This window comes from Oryx dammah, unplaced genomic scaffold (genome assembly GCF_014754425.2).
Source record: "Oryx dammah isolate SB20612 unplaced genomic scaffold, SCBI_Odam_1.1 HiC_scaffold_15, whole genome shotgun sequence".
Taxonomy (NCBI): Eukaryota; Metazoa; Chordata; class Mammalia; order Artiodactyla; family Bovidae; genus Oryx; species Oryx dammah.
Genome location: NW_024070199.1, coordinates 47,093,386 through 47,109,742, shown reverse-complemented (window position 1 = coordinate 47,109,742; position 16,357 = coordinate 47,093,386). Strand labels below are relative to the sequence as shown.

The window sequence follows — 16,357 nt, the reverse complement described above, 5'->3', positions numbered from 1 at the left end:
CAGGGTTGGGGCGGGGGCGGCACTCAGATGGCCATGAGGAAAAAAAGCACAGAGGAGGGAGCGGGGCAGAGAGGAAGGGACAGAACCCTGGGGCCTGTCTTCCGTCTGCAGGGGCTGCCCCCCACCGAGAGTGGAGGAGACCAGGAGACCGAGCAGAGGCAGGGAGGGGGCCCGTGCTGGGTGGGGGAGCATGGGGCCCGGGGGCTTCTGGCTCACAGGCTGTGGGCCCCCTGAATGGGGAGAGAATAGGCTTAGGAGGATGTGGTCATGCCCACGTGGTGGGGAGGTCCAGCTGAGCCCCCAGCCAGGCCCCCAGCATCAGGGAAAAGGCAGGGCCCGGACCTATACAGGTGGAAACCCGGCCACTTCCCCTGGAAGGCACTGGTCCCCCCTCACCTTCCCCACGGTGCTCTTCCAGACCCCAGGGTCCTCACCCTGGCCCAGAGCCCCCCGCCCAGCCCCCAGCTCGGGTCCAGCCCCAGAGGAGCTGTCTCAGGGAGTCTGGGCCTAGAAGCAGGAGCCAGAAGTGGGGGGCAGGGCCGTCTTGGACGTGGGCCCCGGGGGCGGCCCTCCTGTCTCCGACAGCTGCCTCCACGGCCCTGGCCCTGACCCGCTGAGTCGTGGGGCCACCGTTTCTCGACCCGGACCAAGGCAGGAAGGGCAAGGAGACTGGACCCCCTGGCACCTGGAGGGCTCCCAGGCATGGCCCCCTGGGCTGGAGGTGGTCAGCCTGTATGTCCACTCTTCCAGCCCCCCAGCTCTGGACACCACCCTGGATCCCACACCATGAGCCAGCTCCCAGGTCTCCCCGACTCCCCAGTGTAGGGCCCAGCCCGACCCTGGTGGAATTCTGCCCGTGTGAACACTCATGCACACACACACGTGCTCACACACACCAGAATTCATGCACACCAGCCAAGCACCGCGCCCCAGTGCTGGCCGCCCTGCCTGGGGCTGATCTGGGCTGTGGGGGCTCCGCTGGGGGTCATGCACCGTCCTGCAGGTCTCTACTGAGCACTGTGGTACGCCGGGCACCAGGCCCACCGTGACAGTGCTGCCCAGCAGAAGCCCCGCCTTCCAGGAGCTGAGCGTCGTCGCAGGGGTGCCGGGCAGGGGAGTCCCTCAGAAAGAGTGGGCCGGCAGCCCTGAGGGGGCACTTAGAGGACAGAGGCAGCTTGAAGCTTTTCAGGAAAGAACCTCCCTCATGGGCAGCAGGTGCAGAGAGCCTGTGGCAACTTGGGGCCCGGACAGGAGGCCCACGGGTCTGGGGCAGCGAGGAGGACCCGGCCAAATTGTGACAGTTTCGAGGCCTCTGCAGTGACCCTGGCCTTGACTCTGTGGCCATGGGGAGCCCCTGCTTTAACATCGCCCTCCTAGGAGAGGGGAGAAGGCTGAGGTGCCTAGGTGCGCTCGGAGGGCGGGCCAGGTCAGGGGCTCCTCTCGCCCAGATCAGGCAGCAGAGTGTGATGGGGAAGGGGCACAGGGCTGGGGGCAGCCTGTCTGGGAGCCGTGTGGAAGCACCCCTGCAGGGGAGCCTCACCAGGACCGATCCTAAAGAGGGGGTCCCCCGCCTGGTGCTCCCAGGGGCACATCAGCCTCCCCGTCCACAGGCTCGGCCACGGTGGCATTTCCAGAGCCCTGTGGAGAGGCCCGTGCCCCTCGGCCCGAGGAGCGGGCTCAGCAGACATGTCTCCACACGGCGGGCCCCCAGCCTGAGCTAGTGAAAGGGAGTGCGCAGAGGGCCCAGCTTCTCAGGTTACCGTTCTGCTAAGCCCACCTGGACGGATACTGTGTCGCAGGCTCGCACTCCTGTTTTAAAATGGCCGGAAGGATAAACAGCAGATCGCTGAGGCGATCCCCTGGCGAGGGGCGGACCACAGTCAGACGGGCCAGGCGGGCTGAAGCGGGGCTTTCGGCACAATGGTTTTTACTTTTAAGGGATTATGGTTTTGAACAGTACGACCCAGCTAGTTGCATCTTGCAAACTCTTGTAAGGGGGCTGATTTAACTGCAAGACGTCCAGCTGGGCAGAGTGTACTGCTTGGTGGGTGAGGGCAGGGGGCACATAGGCGCTGTCCTGGAGGCCAGCGGGCCGGGGGTCAACAGGCCCCAGCTGCCCGGGGAAGGGGCTCCGGGGCCTGGGAGGTCAGGGAAAAGGGGGAAGCTGTGCAGGTGTCCAAAGAAAGGACACGGTTCAGGACTGAGCAGGGACAGGTGAGGGTGGCTGCAGAGTGGCGAGGAAGAGCCAGGCCGGGCGGCAGGTGCAGGGGAAGCGGTCAGAGGCAGCTGGGAGGTGCTGGGGGCCTGGGGGCTCATGGGGCCTCCTTCTTCCCTGAGACTCCCTGCAGGCCCGAGGAGCTGTCCAGGGGAGCTAGCCCTCCCACCCCCCCCCCCCCCAGGATATCCCAACCACAGAGGCCTCAGTCTCCATTCTGAGCTGCAGGGAGGGGACTGAGGCCCAAAGTCCCTCAGCCGATCATGGGTGGTGGACCGCCTGGCAGTGTCCTCGCTTTCAGGGAGGTGGACATTTAGGAAGCAGAGGATGAAACCAGTACCCAGGCAGACGAGAGTGGCTGGGAGGGGTTGGTCAGGGAGGTGATGGCAGGCAGATGGAGCCAGGGGGGCCTTCTCTGGAGGAGACCCTCGCCTTGGGGCCTAAGGAATGAGATGGTCTGCTGGCTCAGGAGAGGGGCGGAATGTTCTAGCAAGTGGACCAGCTAGTGCAAAGGTCCTGGGGCAGAGAGGTGGGTACTGCACACCCAAGGAACTGACAGAGCCAGTGCAGGGCAGGAAGGGGCAGTGGCCAGGCTAAGACACCAGGCCCAGACTGCGGGGACCCTCTGGCCAAGACGGGGCTGGGTCTTTGTCCGAGAGCTGTTGGGCGGCTGGCAGGGGTCCCACCAGGGGATGGACAGGGGTGAGAGGAGAGGAAGGGCTGCTGGACGTGGAGCTCACAGAGGGTGAGCAGACCCCAGGGGCACTGCTGGGCGGCCCAGGGACTGGTGGGCCCAGCACTCCTGAGCTGCCCATGCCCTGGCACCGGGGTCCGGGATGAGGGGGGCCCGGAGGGCAGCCAGGGGCAGATGGAACTGCAACGACAGAGCCACTGGGCGGCCCCTGCCCACCTGCCCGCCCGCCTGCCCAGGCCTGGTGTTTGGCTGGGCCGGCCGAGCGCGCGCTGGCTTCTGGTACAAAGTGTTCTGCCCGGCGTCCCTGGCTTCCGGGACTTCGAGGCTCGTCAGAGGGGCAGCGCGGAAGGGGGAGGCGGGGGAGAATCAAATGCAGGTGGGGCCTCCGCCCGCCGCCAACACAAACACGGCCTCTCGGCTTCCAGCGCCTTTTTCCAGCCTGCCCTACATTCCCGCTTGCCCGGCCCCGAGCAGGGCGGCTCAGCCAGCCAGCCTGGGGCTGCCCGATGTGGGCAGGGTGGGCGGCCCCCGCTTGGCCTCCGCCCGCAGGACCCCCCTGAGGCCCCAGCTAGGGGCTGGCCAGCCCACTGGGAGACCCAGCCACACACGTCCAGTGCCAGTCGCCGCCCCTTGCCCGGCCCACCCACCACGTAGACATGGGCAGCTTCCTGGCCTCTGTGTATCCTGCTCCCCACGACCCAGGCCCCTTCCAGCGGTGGGTGGGGGCAAGCAAAGAGGCTTCTGTGCAGCCCAGGAAGCCATGTGCTCCCAGCCCAGGGCCCCCAACTCTGCAAGCTGCTGCAGGCACCTCCTCCCCGGGGTCCACGCAGGGCAGCCTCAGGGGCGCACAGTCAGGCAGTGGTTGTGGACCCTGGGTACAAACGTGGCCCCGTGGAGCTGCAGGGGGAGGGAGGGTGTGACTCAGGGTCCAGCAGCATGGACGGGGCACGTTGGTAACACAGCACACGCAGAGCCCCCTACGGGGCTCCCGCCCTCGGTGAGGGGAGTGGGTAGGGAGAGACAGAACATCAAGTAAGGAAACCAGTGATGTCAGTGAACATGCTGAAGGGAAAGAAAGTGGGCAGAGGCCTGCAGGCAGGTCACAGCACGTAGCTCAGGGCCCAGGGCAGCCTCGTGGGGAGGGGAGGCGTGGACAGAAATGTGGATGGGGTGAGGCCGTGAGCCACGCGAGAATCCAGGGAGATAGCCTGGTGGCGGGGGGCAGGGCAGAGGGGAAGCCTCATGCTGGAGCTGCCTCGGGGAGGGCTGACCACCTGGACCCCCGGCCAGGACTTCCCTCTCTGTTCAGAGTCCAAGGGGGGTCTTGCAGAGTTCTGAACAGAGGAGCAAGATCTGTGGGGCCAAGGGCAGAGATCACTGAGGTTGTCCAGATGAGCTCACCCATGCTCCCCTGACCACTGCCACTGCTGGACCCCCGCATGCAAAATGTGTCGTAAGGCTGCCATGATTGAGATGGTTCACTATAGACTGCAAAGCATCTATAAAAAGAACATTCCATCCTTCAGGGAAGTGTAGTCTTCAGGGAAGATCGACAGGCCGATCGCTGAAAACAGGTCTCGAAGCTCAAGTGAACCCCACACCATTCAATGATTTAATGGTAAAAATCTAAAAAATTCTAGAAAAAAAAAAATTGTTTCGAGGTCAGAATGGGGAAGGCTCCTCCAAGCATGCAGAAAGTCTAGAAGCCACAAAGAAAAAGATAAATAACTCTGACTGCATAAAAAGTGAAAAGCTAAATACAACGTCTGTATGACCAGACCAAAAATAATAATCATAATTCCCATAAACCAATTCACGAGACCAGTGGCACGCTGGGGGCAAGCAGTCACGAAGTCCGTGTCAAAGGTCAAACTTTCTCAGTATACGGACACCCCTTACGAGTCAATGACAATGAAAGGCCTGGCCAGTACCACCCTGGGGAGGGAATAGGCTGTAGGTTGGAGGACCTGCACCCTCTCACCCCAGTCCTGGGGCCCCGGGAGGCAGCAGAGGGCTCTTTATTCATCCAGCAAATATTTGTGAAGCACCAACTCTATTCCACATGAATTTATGCCTTTGAACTGTGGTGCTGGAGAAGACTCTTGAGAGTCCCTTGGACTGAAAAGAGATTCAACCAGTCAATCCTAGAGGAAATCAACCCTGAATATTCACTGGAAGGACCGATGCTGAAACTGAAGCTCCAATCCTTTGGCCACCTGCTGCAAAGAGCTGACTCATTGGAAAAGACCCTGATGCTGGGAAGGATCGAAGGTGGGAAGAGGGAGTGACAGGATGAGATGGCTGGATGGCATCACCGGCTCAATGGACATGAGTCTGAGCCAGCTCCGGGAGACAGTGAAGGACAGGGAAGCCTGGCGCGCTGCAGTCGTGGGGTAGCAAAGAGTCGGACCCAGCTTAGCAACTGAACAATAGCACTTACCCCCGGTATGTTCCAGGTTCTGGGAGACCCTCTGGGGACATGACCGTCCAAGGCCTAGCCGCCACAGGAGGTTTCAGCGATGGAAGGGAAGCCCACTCCTAACACCTGAGCTGAGGTTATATGTTGTGTTGGAGAACAGTTTTTCAGGCGGAGGGAATAGCAAGTGCAAAAATGGTGGGCCATGATCAAGGCGGATGTGCTCAGGGTCTGAGAGACAGAGCAGGGTGGTCAGGGAGGGCTGTCGGGGCCGCAGAGCTCGGAGGCTTCGGCAGGGGCTTGGATTTCACTCTGGGTACACTGGCTATCCTCTTAGGGAGGAGCTCAGCCTGGCTGCTGCCTGGAGTGAACAGGGGGCAGTTGGGCAAGTCCAATGGAGGTGATCACAGCAGCACCAGCCGGGGATGCCACTGGGCTGGGGGGGGCTGCCTGGGAGGCTGCATGCAGAGCATGTGCCCTAGAGAACAGGCCGGGCGTGGGTGAGCGCCAGGCGGACCCAATGCTTCTCTGTGTGGGTGTTGGCACCCCTTTCTGAGACGGGGGCAGGCCCCGGGTGAGTCGGAGTTCCTTTTGGGACCTGCTGGACCAAGATGCTGTGAGACTTGCTCACCAGTGGGGACAGAGCGGCCTCGGGGAGTGCACAGAGCTGGGGCACAGTGCTGAGGGTGTCTGCATAGACGGGTGTGGGCAGGCGGGGGTCCCTGGGCTGGGTGTGGAGGGCAGGCAAGGTTGTCCTGGCAGATGAGCAGGGGGCAGGTGGGCTTGGCTTATGATAGAGATCCCAAGGCCCACCCAGCTCAACGGTCAAGCTGGACCGAGTCACTGCTGGGGGTCCCCAGCGGAGCCCAAGTGCCTGTGGGGCTGCCCCCAGGTGAGCGTGTGTCTGTGGGGCAGGCAGAAGGGTCTTGCTCCCATCACAGCCATCTCTCAGAGGCAAAGAGCCTGTCCTCCTAAGGGATGGTCTGCAAGCACCTGCCAGGGACACGCAGGCCCCCAGAGGGGTCTGGGGGTGACCAGGCCGTTGGCTATGCTGTGCCAAGGACCCGGCTGAGGGGTGACTGACTCAGGTGATGGCTCAGACTACCTGCCGCCCTGTAGGCAGAAGAGCAAGAGGTTCGCAGGACCGGCTGGGATACAGTCCTCGGTCTGCAGCCTCTGAAAGGCCCACCCTGGCTGAAGCGTGAGGCCAGACCGAGGCACGCGTCCCGGGGGTCAGGGCACAATGGCTGCCCCATTGCCCACCTCTTCTGGCCAAGGCTCAGCCCCACGTGGACTCCACCTGGACAGAGGATCCTGGGGAACAGGAGAAGGGCTGGTGTGTTGGTGACCACGGGTCCCAGAGGCCTGTCTCCCAGTTAGGAGAGTTCGATCGGCACCCCGGGGCAGAGTCCCCATGCTGAGCAGCACAGCTCACCCCCTGAGCGGCCCCTTCCCAGCAGCTTCACTGCCTGGTGGCAGCGTGCTCACTTCCGTGGCACGTGCCAAGGCCCAGGGGCCCCGAGGTCCAGACAGACACACACGCACCCTTGGGCAGCTCAGGGAATGATCTGGTGGTCTTGTGCAAAGGAACTATGTGAAGACGGCCCAGGCATTCTTGCACATTCAGTCTCCCTGCCCTTGGAGAGTTGAAGCACTTGTGTGCACACACGTCTGTGCGCATGCATCTACGCACACACAGGCCGGCCAGCCCTCAGGCCACGCTGCACACGCGCAGATTGCTAACAATAGCTACAACAGTGCTCAACAGGAGACTCAATCCATGTTTGCTGGGCGCCAAAACCCCTTTCCAGCAGTTTCTTGCGTTCATTCATTTAATCCTTACAACATCCTCCTGAGGGAGACTCAACCAACATGCCCATTTTACAGATGGGGAAACTGAGTTCAGGGAGGCGAGGTCAAGGTCATCCCACCAGGAAGAGGCAGAGGCAGAACATGAGCCCAGGAGCCTGTCTACCGCCCAGGCCCTCCTGAGGACCCTGCCCCACTGCCGTGTGGCCCACACACCCAGAATGCATCTGAGGGCCTCCCGCGGACCACAGGGCACACACCCTGGCCTGGCCCGGCTGCCATGGGCCAGGCTGCCGTGGGCCAGGCTCTGAGGCCGTCCCCTGGGCCACCTGGGTGCGCCTTGCACCACAGGACCAAGAGCTCAGCCGGCCGGCCGGCCACCCTGGGGACTGGCAGTAAAACCTCAGCAGCTAGAAACACGGCTGACTTTTCTCCAAGAGCTAAAGCACTAAAACAAAGTCATAAACACAATTACACCGTCTCCTGCCATAAATTATGACGTTATGAAGCGCTATGATCTATTTCCACTCATACCCGGCTCTGTGAGACCAGCCAGCCCCATGGGCTCTAACGAAAGGGTGATTTATGGGCGTTATTCCCGCGCTCTTGCCATGGGGGAGGGGTGTTCCCAAGTCCCGAGGAGTCAGGGAGGCCCAGCGCCAGGAGCAGGACCCACAGGCCTCGTGCGTGCTCTTGGGCCGGGTCTGGCTGCCACTGGGCAGGGACCTCCGGGGACAGCTGGGCCCAGGCAGGTGGGTACCCTGCACTGCTGCCCCCTTCCTCCTTGGTAGGAGGGCTCCTGGGGACTCTGGGGTCCAGGTACTGGGCTGTGGAGCTCCCGGCATGTTTGTTCCACACGTGTGAATGGGGTCCCTGCGTGCCAGCCAGACCAACAGAGGAGCAGGGCTCCTGGGGCCTAATTCTAATGGGAGGCCCGGATGAAGACGGACAGACGTAACCCCATGCCAAGGGCTTTGGAGAAAGTACAGGACAGTGGGAGGTGGGAGCAAGGGGAAGGCCATGGCAGAGGAGGGAGGGGGCCTCAGATCAGTGCCTCTGGTGAGATCTGAGGGTAGGGGTGGCTGATGCAGGAGGGTGAGCAGCAGGAGAAAAGGCCAGGCCTGGGGCAGGCACGTGCCGCCATGTTTAAGGACCAACAAAGTCGCCTGGAGTCAAAGAGGAGGGAAGAAGGGTGCGTGCACGCGTGAGTGCGTGCTAAGTCGCTCAGCTGTGTCCGACTGTTTGCAACCCCATGGACTATAGCCTGCCAGGGTCATCTGTCCACGGGATTCTCCAGGCAGGAATACTGGAGTGGGTTGCCATGCCCTCCTCCAAGGGATCTTCCCAACTCAGAGATCAAACCCACGTCTCCAGTGTCTCTCGCCTTGCAGGAGCCACTAGGGAATCACAAAGAAGGGTGGGGGGTTGGAGGCCAGAAAGCAACGGGAGACAGGTATGGGGCCACACGAGGGACTCAGGCTTCTCCCGGGAGTGAGATGGGAGCCCAGGAGGGTATGTGATGTGAGCTGGTTTGTATTTCAAAAGAACCACCGTGTGGAAGCACATTGCAGGGGGAGGCCGGCTGGCAGGCTACTGCAATAGTTCTAGCACATAAAATTGGCACTCTGGCCTGGGCTGGGAGCCATGGAGGGGTGGGTGCTGAAATTGGGAGCCTTTTTCTGAGATGAGAATGGAAGGGACAGGGTGGGTGCTGAGAGGCAGAGGCCTCAGCCGAGGTGCGGGGAAGCTGTGGTTTCACGGTCTGGGTTCAGGCCTGAGGCCCCGCAGGGCCGAGCGTGTGGGTCTTGGGTGTGTTCCTGGCCTCAGCCTGTGCACCTAGGCTCAGGAGACAGCAGACCACAGTGGTCACAGCAGGGTGGCCTCCTGTCCTGGTCAGTGGGGAGGGGCCAGAGGACACCAGGGCTGCAGCTGGTGCCCCTCCCCTTGCTGCTCTCTCTCAGTGACACCCCCTGCCCTCCACGTGGGTGCTCAGGGTTACCTGCATGCACTGAAGGGCACGGGGGCAAAGGTCGTAGGTCACTGCGACACTTACTCCCCTCCCTCACCAGGTTGCAGAGTGAGGGCCAGGGTCGGGGTGGGGGAAGAAAGGGCATTCTATGGGGACAGAGAACCCAGGAGTCCTGGGCGGGGTTTGGGGGGCCTGGGACCACCGCCTGAAACTCACTCCACAGCCGCTAGGCCCAGAGGGGCAGGGTCGCCCTCTCAGACTGAGTCCTTCCCATGTCCAGTGGGGCCCGACGTCCGAGGCTGCAGCCAGACTCTTTAATAGGGGCAGGGGCGTGCTGCCCCGCATGCTGCCCCGTGTTGGGGCTTCTTACAAACTGTATGTGTGTGAGGGGCAGCAGGAGGGAGCGGCCCACCCAGGGGACCAGGAGGTGTGACTGGGGCCCCGCTCGGAGCAGCTGGGTTTCTGCTCTGAGCCCTCCAGCCTGGGGCTCCCTTCCTGGCTGGACAGTCCCTCACTTGGTGGGCTCAGCACCCCTGCCGTGGGCCTCCAGACCTGCCCCACTGTTGGGTGGGCCTGACCGGGTCCCTCAACCACGCCCAGGAGCTCACAGCCTGGGGGCCTCCGCCGGGTCACCTGCCTGTGGGCCCAGGGGCAGCTGGGAGCAGGGGCTTGTGACCTGGGCAGTGCTGAGCCGTGCAGGCCTGCGGCCAGGGCGCAAGGGGGAAGGCAGCCAGGCTGGCAGCAGCCCCTTTGTGCCCCTGCCCCTGGCTCTTCGCTCCCACCCTCCCTGCGGTCTGTGAAGCGGGCAGGAAGTGGGTGCGTAGAGCCATGGCGGGAGGCCTGCAGGAGGATGGAGTGGGCCTGAGCCTCACAGCCGTGGCCCCAGGCCCATCCCTGTGCTTGGGCAGGGCTCGCGGGGCTCCAGGCTCCCCTGCACCTCATCACCTACCTGGAGCCCCCGGCTCCCCGAAGCCCCGCTGGGCCCGTCCAGCTCAATGCCTGCTTAAGCGTGTTGACCATCGTCCGCTGAGAATGGCTCAGTGACCGTCGGTCCAGGAGAGGGTGCAGACAAGGGGAGCGCCCAGAGGACTTCTGTCCCATGACCCCACAGAGGGTCCTGGGTTGTCCTGAGAGGAGCCCCGCCCTGCCTTCAGATGCCCTGCAGGGACCCTGGCCCCCCGAGCTGCCCCCAGGACCGGGGGCTCCTCCCCGTGAGCCACAGGCGGTCACGGCCCGTCTCCCGCCCATCTTTGGCCGGGACCGCTGGCGGGTCCAGAGCTGGGATCAAGGCCGAGCAGGTTCTGCAAAAATTTCCCTTGAAAGACTCTTTTTCAAGATTTTCTTTTGAAAACAAATTCATAACCACATCAAACAGGAATCCCGTCGCCTTGGGTTTGATCATCAGCCGCCCGGGGCTCTCGAACTGGCTGTTATTCTAATTGCTTTTTTTCTCTTCTGAAGGCCGCGAGTCGTCTTATGGTTATTAATTTGGTGAGTTGAGGCAGGGAACAAGGGCGCTTTTGTTGGCCTTGCCCTTTTAGTCACTATCAAATTGCAAATAGTAACGAGATTCATGATCCCCCAAACTGATGTGCCCCTGTGGTTCCTGGGGCACACCGCCCCGTGCCCACAGTGGGCACTGCCTTCCCGCTGAAGGTGGCGGCGCCTGCCTGGGCACCTGCCTGGACCGGCGACTTCTCTGCAGCTGGGGCCCGGCTCAGGCCGCTCCCTCCGCCGGCTGGTGTTCTCACAGTTGTCGTCCAGTTGCTCAGTTGTGTCCGACGCCTTGGGACCCTGTGGACTGCAGCCCTGTCCTCTGCTGTCTCCCGGAGCTTGCTCACACTCCTGCCCGTGGAGTCGGTGACGCCGTCCGACCGTCTCATACCCTGCTGCACCCTGCTCCTCCTGCCCTCCATCTTTCCAGCATCAGGGTCTTTTCCGATGTGCTCGCAAAGTGGCCGTCAAATATGAAGTGAGATGCAGGCTCTCTGCTCAGAGTCAGGGGTGGAGGGGGTCGGGGAGGCGACCAGGAACCATCTCTCTGGGACGCGCTCAGCCCTGGAGAAGCGAGGTGTGCTCGCTGAGCCCACGTGCACAGGTTCCTACACGCCTGTCCTGCTCCATCCTCAAGAAAACCCGCCAGTGGGGAGCAGGATTCCCCGCTTCTCAGCTGAGAAACTGGGGCCCAGGCAGGAGACCCTCCAGCCAGAGCTTAGGGCAGCACCTCACGTGGCCGCCTGGACCCGCCTAGCCGGGCTCACCCCACTGGGCAGGGCAGGGCAGGCTGGGCTCAGGGGGCCGGCAGCGAGCAGCAGGCAGGCCCGGGTGGTGCCGGCTCACCCACGGAGCCCCAGGAGGGGGCCTGGCTCAGAGCGGGGGACCCGGCCCCACCCGCTGGTCACCACAGCCTGAAGCTGGGCCCGGCGAGCGAAGGAGAGGATCTGTGTCCAGGGGGCTGGGGGCCGGACAGGCAGGGGGACCTGCAGGGGCACCCAGAGGGCGGCCGGAGAGCCAGGGGGATGGGGCGATGGCCGGGAGGGTCTGGCAGGGTCTGGGCGGGTCAGCCAGCTTCCCCACTTCCCCAGTCTCTCCCGTCACACCAGCTGTGACACTTCACGCTCCTCCCCAGACCTGCTCCACTGTTGTATGAGAAGGAGGGAGGCCCAGGCTTTGGGCCGGCTCTGGGATTCTGGCCCAGATCCCAGCTCCCCCCAGTCCCCAGCAGTCTGCCTAGTGGGACCGAGATGCCAGGTGAGCCCCTCAAAGCCCCCCTGACATGAGCACCAGCCCAAGGGGCCGAGGTGGGCTTGGCACCCGAGGGCCAAGGGCAACAAGAAGGGCCCCAGGGGACCTCGAGGGTGAGCTCGCCCTTGCTGTCAGCCCCTGGGACAGGCCCCTTCTCCAGCCAGGCCCAGGACCCCACCCCTTCCTGAGTCCCAGCCCTCCTTCCATTTCCTCTTTTCCCAAGAACACCCCCATGGAGGCTTCCAGACCCACTTGCCTTTCTGGGGACTTTCGATAGATGTTCAAGCGCCGTAAAGTGAAAATGTACGAAACCACAGATTTTCTTCAGTCATGTATTTTGGGCTTTAATTGAGCCCAAACCAATCAATACCCAAGCCGGGGCCCACACAGTGAAGTCTTGCTGGGACCAGCTGTGTGCAAGGCTCGTTCAAGGCTACCGGGTACCCAGGGTCCCCCCAACGGATCTCCCAGGGCGGCTTTGGGACTGGGGGGCCAGTCCTGATGGCAGCAGGGTCCAGCGATCTTGGACCAGTGAGAGGGGCGGGGTTTGGAGGCGATGGTGGACAAGTCCCCCCATAGGCCCCTCCGGCCCCTCTCCCAGGAGCACTTGCTTCTTCTAAGCCCAGCTTGGACCCCCCCGCTTGGGGCCCCTCCCAGGAGTGTCTGCTTTAGTCCTCATGGACCACCCTTCCACCCCACTCAGGCCTTCCCAACATGGAACCTGGGGGTGGGGGCTGCAGCGGTCCCAACCAGAGACCCCAAATGAGACCCTTCTCCTGGGGCCTCGGGAGAGACACCTCCTCTCATCCCCGCCCAGCCAGCCCCCCTCCTCCCCCTGACTCAGTGTCCCCCATGGGAGGGAGGCTGTGGCCTGCCCCCAGCCCTGGGAAGCCTGACCTGGGCCCCCTGGGACCTGGCTACACAGGACCCAAGGCCTCCTCACCCTACCATCTTCCCGGAGCCAACCGCTCGGCCGGCACCCAGCTCCGTGCGGCCCCGCGGTGGGGAGACTACGGCGGGCAGTGGGCCCAGAGGGGTGCCCGGGAGTCTGGCCGTGGTGGCACACGTTGCGCACATCTTGAATCCCACGTGTGTCCGGGTGGACGGCCAGCCCCAGCCACCTCTGCCCACCTGTGCTCAGCCCCACGCTGGGCCTCGGCCGAGCCGCCACGGGGCTCTCACCCCCAGACGCGCTCTCCCGTGGGGCGCTCGGTGCTCCTGGGGCCTGGCCCTTATCCCTGACCGTCCGGCTGCCTCCTCTCCCTGCTCTGCCATTCCGAGGCTCCCCATGGTTCCAGGTCCCCAAAGTGGGTATTATTTTCTGATGGAGACCTCAGGGGAACAGCTCCCCAGGGTGCTGCAGGCCCCGGGGACAGCCGTGCCTCCCACCACAGTCCAGCCCACTTGGGGTCACGTTCTGTCCCCTGCCCCTGCTCGGAGGGCCCTGGCCTCCTCTTCCTGCTGGGCTCATTTCAGCCCCGTCCCCTCCTGGCCATCAGCCACCCCTGCTAAGCACCTGTGGCCCCAGGTCCATCCTGCCTCCAGCTCCCCTCCAGTTTCACGGGCAACCCCACCTCATGGGCTGGGCAACCCCGTGTTCAAAGCAGGAAAAGCACTGGAACCCCCACTTGGGCCAATGCCCAAGAAGTGTGGTGGGGATGTGGTCCTGGCTGACCCTTGGGCATTGGCATGGACAGGGTCTGGGTATTCCAGGGACTAGTGAGTCCTCTAGTGAGTCGAGGACGGGGCGGGGACAATGGGACGGCCTGGGGCACGAGCCCTGTTGGGGGGCATGTGGGGGAGTGGGTCCCGACCTGTGACCGGGAGCCCTTCGGCAGAGATAGCCGCTCAGCCCCCGGGTCTCAGGCGAGGGCTGCTGAGCGGGACTCCTCCAGGCACGTGTGTGCACACGCACCGACACGCACAGGGGCCACAGACGCCCACAGACATGCAGGTGCGCGTTCCACACACAGGCCCGCCCCCGCTCCACCTTCAGGGAGCCCCGACGCGAGGCCGCCCGGCTCACCTCTGCTCCTGTCCCTGCAGGTGACTCAGCTGGACCAGAGGCTGGTGCTCATCACAGACATGCTGCACCAGCTGCTCGCGCTGCACAACGGAGGCCCCCCTGGGGGCCGGCCCCCCAGCACGGTGGGGGCCCAGGCTGTCCAGCCCTCGGGCGGCAGCTCCATCAACCCCGAGCTCTTCCTGCCCAGCAACGCGCTGCCCACCTATGAACAGCTGACTGTGCCCCACGGGGGGCCCGATGAGGGCTCGTGATGGGGGTGCAGGGCGCCTGAGAGGGGAGGCCCACGGGAGGCCTGCCTGGCCCACCCCGCCCACTGTCCGGCATGACTCCACCGGGCCTCGGCCACCTCTCGAAGGTCGGAGGGCACAGTCCCGCTCCGCCAGGCCCCTGACACCCGGTGGGCCACGCGGCGCCCTGGCCTGGACTGGGGGGCTTGCCGAGACTGCCCCTTCCCAGCCGGTGGGTACTAGACTTTGGCTGGGTGTCGGGGTACAGCTCTTGGCTCTGAGACCAGGGGGCCCACATGCTGGCGTGACACTCAAGACAAGGCCGTTGGTCAGGCCAGGCGCTCAATCTGTCCCACGTATGGCCAGGAGGCGGCAGGGCTGCATGCCAGCCCTGGGGGCTGCCTGTGGGGAGACGGGGGACAGCCTGGACAGGGTCTGTGAGGACCCTCCCCCAGTCTCAGATCCAGGACCCAGAGGGACTCATGGAGGAGGCAGGCAGGGCAGGGCAGGCCCAGCCCAGCCGAACAAAGGAGGCCTACAGTCAAGGCCCAATCGTGGCCTGAGAGCCCGTCGCAGGACCCCGGAGCAGGCCTGGCTCCCTGACGCCCCAGAGATGCTGACCCCAGAGGAGCTGGAGGAGCGGCTCCTGAGGCCACAGCTTCCAATGGGAGGGACAGGCCCACCACTGCCGAGAGCTCTTCACTGGGGGGCACTGTCCAGCAGCAAAATAGGGGTGCTCAGGCCCCGCCCTCTGGACTGGCAGCTTCTCCTACCCATTCCAGAGAAAAGGGGCCTCGAGCCGCCTCCACGTGCAGGCCCTGCCTCCAGGTCCCTCCCGGTCCGAGCAGCTGGACAGACGGTTACTCCCCACCCCCCGACCGCAGGGGAGCAGACGGGCATCACCATCTCTATCAAGACGTGTGTCCTCCCGGGCGCTCCGCCCCACCAAAATCGGAATAATTTGTGGTGATTTGGAATCTGTGCTTTAATGAATTTCACGGTGTGATTTTGATTCTTAATTGTGCAGGTTTTTCCTAATAAATGTGGAATCACAAAATTTAACTTGCCCTGTTCTCGCCTCCACTCCTGGGGAAGCAAGCACCCATCTTTGGAACAACCTGTCCTCCCACAGAGCTGCCGCCCACCCCTCAACACCCCAGCACCCCTCACCCCATCCGCGCCCACCCCAGTGAGGGGAGGGGGCTGGAAGCCGAAACCCACTGGCCTGGGGGTTCTGGGACCCAGGAGCACCTTGAGGCCCGGCTGCTCCTGCCCACCCCAACCGAGGTCAGACCCCAGCCCACCGTCTGAGCTTTGCTCCTGCGGGAGCCTTTTCCGGGAGAGTCTCCCGTCCCCTCTCCACCAGTTAAAACCATTCCCTTGGTCTCCGGCTAGGCTTAAAGCCCACTCCTGCAGGAAGCTTTCCCTGATAGCACCTCATGAGACCCATCCCCCTCCCCAGGCTTGTGGCGCTTCAAGGGGGAAGTGGTGATCAGGCGGGGTCATGGCCCCCCAACAAGCAGCTTGGGCACCCTGTTTTCAGGGCATGTACTTCACAGCACTTCTCAGGCCTTGAGGCTTAATTCCTAATTCCAGGATGCCTGCCCACCTCCCACTGCTGCCCCCGGGCGTCTGGGCCCGTGTCTCCTCCGGGGCCCCACTCCATTCGCCCTGCGCCTGCCTGGAGCCCTCCCCCACCCCACCGCCCTCGTGGCCGGCCGACAGCCCTGGAGGCAGGTACCCAGGTGGATGCTGAACTGCTGGTCCTCACCGAAAGGCAGCTGGAGCCTGTTGGGAGGGGAAGGGCCTGGGTCCCACTTTGCAGAGCCCTGGGGCTCCCCAGAGTCCGGCCCTGGCTCCTACCGGAGGAACCGTCTAGCCTGCCGGGCACTGGCCGGCAAGGGGGAGGGGAGAAGGGGCCGTGAAGGCCGGGGGGGGGGGCCTCCCCACCCCTCACCCCTGGGGGGAGGGGCAAGAGCAACAATTACTGGAAAGGCAAAAGCTGTTGTTTCCTTGTTGAGTAAATATTTGTGGAAACCCCAGGAGGCGGCTGGCGGGAGAGCAGGCCCTCCACGGAGCCCCCGCCCCGCCCGCCACCGGGCACGGCCCCCAGCCCGAGGGGCGCGCGCTCGGGCCGCCCATCTGGGCCGGGCGCGGCCCCTGCCCCCAGCCCGGCTTTGTTTGGCGTATTATCGACTGCACACAAAGTGCCCAAGAGCTTCACTCCTGGACGGGCCATTGCAGCCCTCTCGGGTG

The 16,357-nt window shown here is 63.8% G+C and overlaps 1 protein-coding gene across 1 annotated transcript in view; it reads left to right on the top strand.

Moving 5' to 3' along the window:
• The window catches only part of KCNQ1 (potassium voltage-gated channel subfamily Q member 1), a 375,829-nt gene extending 360,666 nt beyond the window's left edge, over positions 1–15,163 (top strand). The window contains exon 16 of the mRNA XM_040255313.1: positions 13,895–15,163. Coding sequence (XP_040111247.1) covers positions 13,895–14,125 — 231 coding nt within the window. The 3' untranslated portion in view covers positions 14,126–15,163. The remainder of the gene's footprint in view (positions 1–13,894) is intronic.
• Positions 15,164–16,357: the final 1,194 nt, after the last annotated feature.